The sequence below is a fragment of the Capricornis sumatraensis genome, chromosome 20 (genome assembly GCF_032405125.1).
Source record: "Capricornis sumatraensis isolate serow.1 chromosome 20, serow.2, whole genome shotgun sequence".
Lineage (NCBI taxonomy): Eukaryota > Metazoa > Chordata > Mammalia > Artiodactyla > Bovidae > Capricornis > Capricornis sumatraensis.
In genome coordinates, this window is record NC_091088.1 from 56,267,334 (window position 1) to 56,276,991 (window position 9,658).

The 9,658-nt window shown below is 53.5% G+C and overlaps 2 protein-coding genes across 3 annotated transcripts; one reads left to right on the forward strand and one right to left on the reverse strand.

Annotated features, from left to right (window-relative positions):
- Window positions 1-1,413: 1,413 nt before the first annotated feature.
- On the reverse strand, window positions 1,414-2,591 carry PRR19 (proline rich 19). The gene is made up of 2 exons (XM_068993246.1): window positions 1,973-2,591; window positions 1,414-1,886 (listed from the first exon to the last, which is right to left on the reverse strand). The coding sequence occupies exons 1-2, from the start codon at window positions 2,589-2,591 to the stop codon at window positions 1,414-1,416; spliced, it is 1,092 nt and encodes a 363-aa protein (XP_068849347.1).
- Window positions 2,592-6,222: 3,631 nt separating this feature from the next.
- Window positions 6,223-9,135, forward strand: PAFAH1B3 (platelet activating factor acetylhydrolase 1b catalytic subunit 3). Of its 2 annotated transcripts, none has more exons than XM_068993252.1 (6): window positions 6,223-6,286; window positions 6,676-6,769; window positions 6,970-7,059; window positions 7,745-7,861; window positions 7,940-8,062; window positions 8,841-9,135. In XM_068993252.1, exons 2-6 carry the CDS (start codon window positions 6,692-6,694, stop codon window positions 9,129-9,131), a joined length of 699 nt encoding a protein of 232 aa, XP_068849353.1. In that variant the 5' UTR covers window positions 6,223-6,286; window positions 6,676-6,691; the 3' UTR covers window positions 9,132-9,135. The 2 variants fall into 2 exon arrangements, with proteins under 2 accessions (XP_068849353.1, XP_068849354.1); XM_068993253.1 differs by lacking the exon at window positions 6,223-6,286 and adding an exon at window positions 6,402-6,479.
- Window positions 9,136-9,658: the final 523 nt, after the last annotated feature.

Here is a 9,658-nt window from a genome sequence, read left to right on the forward strand (position 1 = left end):
CACCCTGTGAAGTTCCTACAGAAACACAGAGGCAGAGTGGGTAAACCACCTGTTCTGGGTCAGGTCACACAACTCCAAGTGGTAGAGAGCCCTCAGCCACAACCGCTACTGCCTGGCCCTGTCCTGTCACTGCTTACCAAAGTGTGAAAATCAGTTGCCATGAGGCAGAAGGGGTGGTGTTACAAGAAACCCACAAGCAGACTCTGAAATCAATTGCTTGGGTTCAAATCCCAGCATTGCCATAACCTTCCTAAAAGACCTCAACCGAGTCACACCTGTGTGATCTCCCAGCCAGCCCCCTACATTCTGGTACTGACTTTACCATTTCCCTGTGGGCAATGGGGAGCCCTGGAAAAGCTTTACAGAGTACAGTCCAAGCCCCTCAGCTTCATTTTCCCAATCAGATTCCAACACATGTTTAGCTTCATCCCTCCCCCTCCACTGCAGAAAATTTGCTGCTCCTCAAAATATCATTTAAAAAAATTTCCAAGTTAAGAGGCCAAGCAGGAAACATAAGCAGGTGAAATGGAGAGTGTTGACCCCACAAAAAAGGAGCCTCTGCAACTTAGCTTCAGCAAGTTTTCGGAGGAAGGAGAGTAAGTCTGATATGCCGGTTTCTCTGCTTTCATTGTTTTTGTTTTTTTTTGAGAGAGAAGCCAGAAATTTTTTTTTTATAGCTGATTTGTAACAGTAGATAATTGATTCAAAAATGTTAAATATATTGTAGACCAAAGAAAAAAGTCTGCCACTATATCCAGGCTTCATCTGCCATTCCTGCCCTGATCCTGCCCACACACTGTTCTTGTGCCCACCAGACCAGAAGCCCCTCATAAGCAGAGCCCAGATGTAACTCATGCTAAGTCCCAGCATGGTCTAGGGATACAGGCAGAATGGGCCTTACACGTGCTATTCCATAGAGAAGCATTTCTAGATTGCCTGGAATGTTCTTTTTCTCCTCTACTAGCAAATTTTTACCGAACTTGAAAAATACAAGGGTCTTTTGTCAACTCCTCGTCAGCAGAGTAGAGTCATCACTCCCTCCTTGGACTCCCCAGCCCCTGGACTTCTTTCTCTTTCAGATGCCACAAGGGCTGAAACTGTGTTCACCACTGTACTGGGAGTCCCATGGAGACACAGCCTCAGTCTCACTCACTCCAGAGCCCCAGCATCACCAGAGTCAAGCACAAAATTGGCCTTAGTGGGTGGACCTGTTGGACTGACTGGAGGTCTCTGGGCCGAGGACGGTGACAGAGGACAGTACCTTCCCTTCCACTTTGGACCCAGAACTCAAAGCTAGGGAGAGCTGCTGTCCTGAGCCACCCACTCACTAAAAATCAAGAGGACTGTGAAGAAGACACTTTATTGAGGTGATCAGAGTTGGAGATTCCTGCCCCCAACCCAGCCTCAGCCTGTTCAGTACAGTCTCATGGGTGGAAAGGACCAGGCCTCTGGGCTGCTCTGAGCCACCATCCAGGAGAGGCTGGGCAGTGGTGCTGGGGGGCTGGGGCTCCAGTCCAAGGCAGAGCTTTGGGGCAACAAGGGTGATGGTGGCTGGGGCAGGAGTTGTGGTGGGCCAACCCCCCAAGGCCGGGGAGGGGGCGGTGTGGCTACCAGCCAGATGCTTTTCAGTAGATCAAAGGCTGTTGGGGGGCCCCAGGCCGCCCCAGATGGCGAAGGCAACGAGGATAATGGGGGTGGCCAGGGACCTTTCCGTGGTGCTAGGCTCACTTGGTGCACAGTAGGAGTGCTGGAGGTGGGAGGCACAGCAAAGGTGAGCTCCTTTGCCCCCTGCCGCCTCCTCTGCCTCCCCTCCCCTGGGGCCTGCTCAGGACTGTTGATCCAGGAAGATGTCATCCTTTGCCTCTTATGGGCCCCAGGCTCGGTCCCTGGCACAGAGGAAAGAAGCGTGAGGGACAGCTGAACAAGAGCAGACAAAGGAAACGGGAGTTTAGGAGGCAGGAGTTAAGCTCACCTGGCAAGTGTGGCTGGCAGCCCCGGAGCACCAGGGTAAGGTCAGGCACACAGCCATGGCAGGCCTGTAAGGTGCCCATGATAGCATCCCTGGCCTCTTGAACTAGGTTTCTCCTAGGGAAGGCTTGTGGCAGAATCAGCTGGCATTGCAGCTCCCCCAGCAGCTGCTCCAAGTCAGGGAGCTGTGGGGGACTGGGGGGGCCTGGGCCCGAGCCTCCAGGCACCTGGTTTTCCTTGCCCCTTGACTGTAGGGATGGTTGTTGGCCCCTGCCTGGGCTTGGGGAGGGCTTGGTGGTGAGTGCAGGGGTGCCCGACTCCAGAGACTCACTGCTAAGCAGCCGGGCCACGTCCAGAGATTTCACCTCATGGCTGAAGAGACCCCGGTGGTCCCGGCTCAGGCGGCCCTGGGTTATGACCACGAGCTTGGCAGCAGTAGGGGCCACAGAATTCCGCAATACCATATGTGGATCCCGACTGGCCACAGGAGGGTGCTGATAGGCCAATGGCTGCCGACTGCCCGCCAGGGCCTCATTACGCTCCCGCCTGGTCTTCCGACGGCGGACACGACCAGGCTTCTCAGGCTGCTGGAAAGGCTTGGGGGCTGGCTCCCCGGGATCCATGGTGCCCTGGAAGATAAAGACAGGTAGTCATATGAGAAGAGTTGGTTTGGGGTCAAGTGGGAGTACTGTTTAGAGACTCAAAATGAGAGAAATGGATTGGTAGAGAGCAATCGGAAAAGGTTTGGTCAGGGAAAGACGAGGGAAAAGGCAGAGTCATAGGGGCAGGATGGGGTCAAGGGAGTCATGCTGAATGGGAAGATCTGTCAGAAGATCAAGGGTTAGATGGAACTAGGATGTGAGGAAATCCTTAAAAATAAGGGACAGGAAAGGGATCATGATACTGGAGGGATCTGGTGAACCAGATAGGGACTTTGGACAGAGGAGAAATCCAGGGGGAGAGGAAGTACTGGAGAATGCAGAAAGTGGAGTGAGATGGTAGCAAGAGAAAGGCAGGAAAGAGAATAGAAGTTGGAGAGACAGAGTAAGCCGGCAGGACAGAAAGGGCAGCAGAGGGGCTATCAGGGATTGGGGCCTGGTCATGGAAGAGGCGTAGACCTCAAGGCTTGGTGAGGTAGGTGAGGTAGAGATGGGGGTACAGTTGGTGAGGAGGGGCACCTCACCTTCTCCTATGCCCAACGAACCCCGCCCCGCCCTGCCCACTCCACGTGGCTGTGGGGGACAATGGCTTCTTTTCCGCAGTGACCCCAGCTCTCTCGATGCGCCTGACGCTCTTCCGGGCCTCACACAAGGCCTCCTGCACGCACGCACGCACGCACGCACGCATGCGCGAGCCCCTCCCACGCCCTTTGGCATCCAGTTCCGGAGAGTCACAGGCCCAGAGGCACGTGCCAGCTGCCCGCGGTGCCGGTTATAGTCCCGCCCCTCCCAGCCTCACTTTCAGAAATCTCTTTCATTTGTCCTAAGTACCTTCTATCCACCTTCTATCTGCCAATTGGCCTTGGTCCACTAGGCCCGCCCCCTTCCTCAATGCTGATTGGTTTAGACATCTATTGGCGGACTTTCTCTGTTGAGTGGCAAGGTGCGGCGAAGGCAAAGCGGAGAGGGGTCGTTGCAGCCTCTATATACAGCCAGTCCCCACGCAGTCAACAGGGTTTGTCCCTAGGGAATCAATATAGTGTCGTCATTTGGAGCAAGGCTTCAGAGTCACACTACCTAGGTTCCTATGCCCAGACTGGCACATTTGAGCTCTGAGACCTTGGCAAAGTATGTAACTGCTCAGAGCTTCAGTTTCCTAATCTGTAAAATGGAGTTGATATCTTCTCCTTCTTATAACTGCTGTAAGTATGAGGTGTGCCAGCATCCAGTTTGAAAGAGCGCTTGTTGAATGGATGCCTATAAACTTTCCCACTACACTTGTCCCCCTCAGTCCCACCCCCCACCCCACCACCCCACCCCAGCCCCCACCCCCCACCCCCCACCCCCCCACCCCTGCCAACCCCACCCCGCAGCTTGCGGGATCTCAGTTTCCTGACTAGGGACTGAGTCCCAGCCCGCGTTGTGAAAGCCTGGAGTCCTGACCACTAGTCCACCAGTGAACTCCCCCCTCAAACTCTCAAATCGAGCTATACCAGGGTTTTCCCAATACCCTAATAAGCTATATTGTGCATTACCTGGTAATATTGCTTGTCCAACCTTCACAATCTTATAAAGCCAAACGCCCTAGGTACTACTTCTAAGAAATCCTTCACCCTCAGAGTCCATCTCTTTCTCCTCCCACAAAGGTCCCCTGTACCTTTCTTAATCACAGCCTTGATCCTTCCCTCAGTCGTGTGTCTGGAGTCTGCCTCCTCCAACATGGCTAGAAGGTCAGAATCAGACCCATTCCTTTAATACTTATTCAGCAAATACTTGTGAACAGCCACAGATAGTACTTGGTACTCTGAGTCAACTCTGAAATCTGTATGCAGGTCAGGAAGCAACAGTTAGAACTGGACATGGAACAACGGACTGGTTCCAAATAGGAAAAGGAGTACGTCAAGGCTGTATATTGTCACCCTGCTTATTTAACTTATATGCAGAGTACATCATGAGAAACGCTGGACTGGAAGAAACACAAGCTAGAATCAAGATTGCCGGGAGAAATATCAATAACCTCAGATATGCAGATGACACCACCCTTATGGCAGAAAGTGAAGAGGAACTAAAAAGCCTCTTGATGAAAGTGAAAGAGGAGAGTGAAAAAGTTGGCTTAAAGCTCAACATTCAGAAAATAAAGATCATGGCATCTGGTCCCATCACTTCATGGGAAATAGATGAGGAAAGAGTGGAAACAGTGTCAGACTTTATTTTTTTGGGCTCCAAAATCACTGCAAATGGTGACTGCAGCCATGAAATTAAAAGACGCTTACTCCTTGGAAGAAAAGTTATGACCAACCTAGATAGCATATTCAAAAGCAGGGACATTACTTTGCCGACTAACATCCGTCTAGTCAAGGCTATGGTTTTTCCTGTGGTCATGTATGGATGTGAGAGTTGGTCTGTGAAGAAGGCTGAGCGCTGAAGAATTGATGCTTTTGAACTGTGGTGTTGGAGAAGACTCTTGAGAGTCCCTTGGACTGCAAGGAGATCCAACCAGTCCATTCAGAAGGAGATCAGCCCTGGGATTTCTTTGGAAGGAATGATGCTGAAGCTGAAACTCCAGTACTTTGGCCACCTCATGCGAAGAGTTGACTCATTGGGAAAGACTGATGCTGGGAGGGATTGAGGGCAGGAGGACAAGGGGATGACAGAGGATGAGATGGCTGGATGGCATCACCGACTCGATGGACGTGAGTCTGAGTGAACTCTGGGAGTTGGTGATGGACAGGGAGGCCTGGCGTGCTGCAATTCATGGGGTCGCAAAGAGTGGAACACGACTGAGCGACTGAACTGAACTAAACTGAACTCTGAGTCAGGCCCTGTTCCAGGCAAGTGGATTGAGGCAAAACATAAACATAATAAAATGCATCTCTGTACCTCAGTATCAACCTTCCTAGAAGGAATGAATAGCTATGAAGGTCTCATTTGGGAGTGGAGCTTCAGGAACATGATCAGGATTATTTGGGGGTGGGACCCCGCCACCTGGTCCCCCAGAACAAGGAGATCTGGGAAGACTTGAGGTCTGAGATTAATTTGGGGCAGAAGGTGGGAGTCAGCTACCTTAGATGACCTTGGCTATGGATGTAGGTTTCAGAGCCCAGACACACCCAACTGAAGTCGGTCAGCCATAGGTTTAGGGAGGGGAGCGGAGGCCACAGATCTGTAAGGTGAGCTGCGCGGGAGGGGCGCCAAGCTAACTTGGCCCTTGCAGCATCTCTAATTTCCCTTATCTTTCTGCATCTTCTACTACCCTCTCTGCAGGGTAATAATGCTGAGACATATAGTTTAGCTATTATGTCACAAAAACTGGTGATTTTGGCAGGGGAGGGCCATGAGCGCAGAGACTCACTAAAGTCCCAGCACTGCCTTCAAGTGTCGCCTTCAGCTTAGCCTCTAATTTTCACATTTTGCCGTCCTCCTTTTCTCTCCCCTACGTCTGAAGAAAATGGGTGCGTCCCTTCCTAGCCAGGTGCGTACGAGCCACCCCCTCAAGAGATCCAAGGAATGGACTCGTCCACTCATTCCCCAACACCACGTGAATGAGGGACACACATACAGCCCCACCCCGGCCCCTCCCCCCACTTCTCGCCCTACAGCAAATGGTTTCTTCCCCCAGGACTGGCGCTAGATTTTCCCCGCCTACTCTCGGCCTTCAGGTATTTCGCTCCTCCCCGTGACGCCGGTAGGGTGGTTTCTCACCCCCTCCCCACGGTATGCTGGATGGTCTCGCCTGCCCCCACGCCCCCCGGTGCCTGGGTGCGCCAGCCGCCGCCGCCGCGGCCCGAGTGAGCGGCCGGAGCAGGAAGCGCCGGACGAGCCCACTGCGCGGCCGCCGTGGGGGAAGCTAAGGTTCCCAATTACACCTCCCCTCCTAAGTGAAGGTTTCCGCCCCGGGAGCGGGGGCGGTGCCCGGGAATCTGTCGCGCTCTCCGCGGGAGTGCGGGCTTCGGGACCGTCCATTGTTGCCTGAGGGGTAGGGGTGGGCGTGGTGGCGCCACCTCCTCCCGGAACACTGTCCCGCCGACCGCGCTCGCTCGTCCTGCAGGAGCAGAGGCGCCAAGATGAGTGGAGACGAGAACCCAGCCAGCAAGCCCACGCCGGTGCAGGACGTGCAGGGCGACGGGCGCTGGATGTCCCTGGTGAGCGACCCCGCCCGCGATACTCCGGAGTCCGGGGCTGGGGGCGGGGAGGGCAGGGAGAGGAGAGCAGCTGGTTCCCGCAGCTCTCCCTGGGAGATTGGGAAACTGAGGGCAGTTGGGGTGGTGCTGCCTAAGGAAGCCGGGTGGGGCGGGCGCCGCAGCGTGCATGCCATTGACTCCCCTCCTTTACGTCCCCAAAGCACCATCGGTTCGTAGCAGACAGCAAAGATAAGGAACCCGAAGTCGTCTTCATCGGTGACTCCTTGGTCCAGCTGATGCACCAGTGCGAGGTGAGGCCCGTCCCTCTCCTCCTGCCCCACCCAGGCCTATGCCTTCACTGACTCTCCTGAACCAGAGCCCGGGCTAGGCGGTGTGTGGGGTACTCAAAATACCCTCACGTAACACCGGACACCCAGATTTTCTGTATAATGTGTCACGTTCTACTGAGAAGGAAGTGTGTTGTGTCCTGGCTTTTTGTCGTATTGAGTTTGTGTATAGTGAGACTTAAAATGAGGCTTCTTGCAAGAAGATTGCCTACCATGAGGCTCTTTTGTTTGCTTAAATTAATGCACAGCCCTAATGGATTTCCACAAAGCTATAGTTGTTTCTACAAAATGAAGGTCAGTAGGTCTCTACTATGGAGCTCAATTATGCTACCTATTCACTAAGAGGTGTTAAACCATGGCTTTCCTCAAAGTGAAGCTCAACTGGAATGCTGTTGGTTTGATACCTGGCTCAAGCAGAATGAGTTTCCGTAAAAGGAGTCTTGCTTTTATCAGGATTTATGAAAGTGAGACCATGATGGGTTTGTGTAAAGTGAGGTTTGACTATATTGGGGTTTGCTTAAGGTGAGATTTAACCAGACTGCTTTCATAAAACAAAGCTCTAACATGACGACATTTGGTTAACCTTTGGATGGAGAGCGGTGGTCCATGCTGACAATGCCCCTGTGCCCACACCACTTCTTGCCCACAGATCTGGCGGGAGCTCTTTTCCCCTCTGCACGCACTTAACTTTGGCATTGGTGGTGACAGCACACAGCATGTGCTGTGGCGTCTAGAGAATGGGGAGCTGGAACACATCCGGCCCAAGGTGAGCAGGGCTTGGGTGGGCAGCCAGAGCCCCCTCAGCCTGCCCCCCTCACCGCCGCTCCATCCTCTCTTTCCACAGATTGTGGTGGTCTGGGTCGGTACCAATAACCACGGGCACACCGCAGAGCAGGTGACTGGGGGCATCAAGGCCATAGTGCAGCTGGTGAACGAGCGGCAGCCCCAGGCGCGGGTCGTGGTGCTGGTGAGAGTGGGGAGGGCAAGGGGAGGAAGAACGGCTGTGGTCTGGGACCCCTTCGGGTGTAGCCACAGCTGCACGGCTCTGGGCAGTTCTCAGAGCAGTGGCTTTCAGGCAGAATCTCATGTTGAAGCTTGCTGTGCCCATCAGAAGGGCTGTGGTGAAGGACATATTCGGGGGCAAATAGCCCCTTTTGCCCAAGGGACTGCTGAAAGTCACTCTGTTGTGTCTGACTCTTTGCGACCCCATGGACTATACAGTCCATGAAATTATCCAGGCCAGAATACTGGAGTGGGTAGCCTTTCCCTCCTCCAGGGAATCTTCCCAACACAGGGATCGAACCCAGGTCTCCCACATTGCGGGCAGATTCTTTACCAGCTGAGCTACAGGGAAGGCCAAGAATACTGGAGTGGGTAGCCTGTCCCTTCTCCAGGGGATCTTCCTGACCCAGGAATTGAACCAGGGTCTCCTGCATTGCAGGAGGATTCTTTACCAACTGAGCTATCAGGGTGTTGAAAAACTCAAAACACTTAAATAGCCAAGAGTAGTCAGACATTCCCAAGGTGAACCTAGCTAGCTTCCATTACTTCTAGAAGGTTCCACATCTAGAGTGAGCTGTCAGGACCATAGTTTGGAATCTGTGTTTCCAAAACGCCTATTTTCCCATTCCTAGTGTATTCTGGAGCTTAGGACTTCCTGATGGGGGACAGAGAAATCTGACACAGGAGCAGGACACCCAGATGCTGGTAGGATGCCTCCTCACAACTCCTTGTGCCTTCCCCAGGGCCTGCTTCCTCGGGGCCAGCACCCCAACCCACTTCGAGAGAAAAACCGACGGGTGAATGAGCTGGTACGGGCAGCACTGGCTGGCCACCCTCGGGCCCACTTCCTGGACGCAGACCCTGGCTTTGTGCACTCAGATGGTACCATCAGCCACCACGACATGTATGATTACCTGCACCTGAGCCGTCTGGGGTACACACCTGTTTGCCGGGCCCTACACTCCTTGCTTCTGCGTCTGCTAACCCAAGACCAGGGACAGGGTGGTATCCCGCTGCCGGAACCCAGCCCCTAAGCATCTTCCTTCCTACAACATTAAATTTCCATTTTTCAGTCTTCCATGTGCTGCTTTATGGCCAAGCCCGTGTGGGTATCTAACTCTGATGTCTATGACCCTGCAGCTCTGCCCAAGGGAGGCCTCACCAATCCATCAAGATATTCTGGTTCATGTAGTCAGACAGATTTCTGCCATCACAGTAGTGCTCCAAGCAGGCACCGCCAATCAATAACCCACTAGGTGAAACTGGTTTGCTAACATGACCCTGTAGCATCAAGGTCAAGTGAGAATTCTGGGTGACCCAGCAGTCAAAGCCCACTGACTGCTGCACTCTGACCTGAGCTTACCTGTGACAGCTTTCTGACTTTCCCACCCCCGGCAATCAGCCCTCCACATGGTGTATGGGTATTTGTCTTCCCAGAGAAGCACTGTCCAAGGCTGTATGATCGAGGCGGAAACCAGGAGAGTATTCCTCTGACTTGGCTGCAGTGCTGGCTCAGGCCACACAGGGGCAGCAGGGGTCACTGGGGACAGGGCGGTACTCT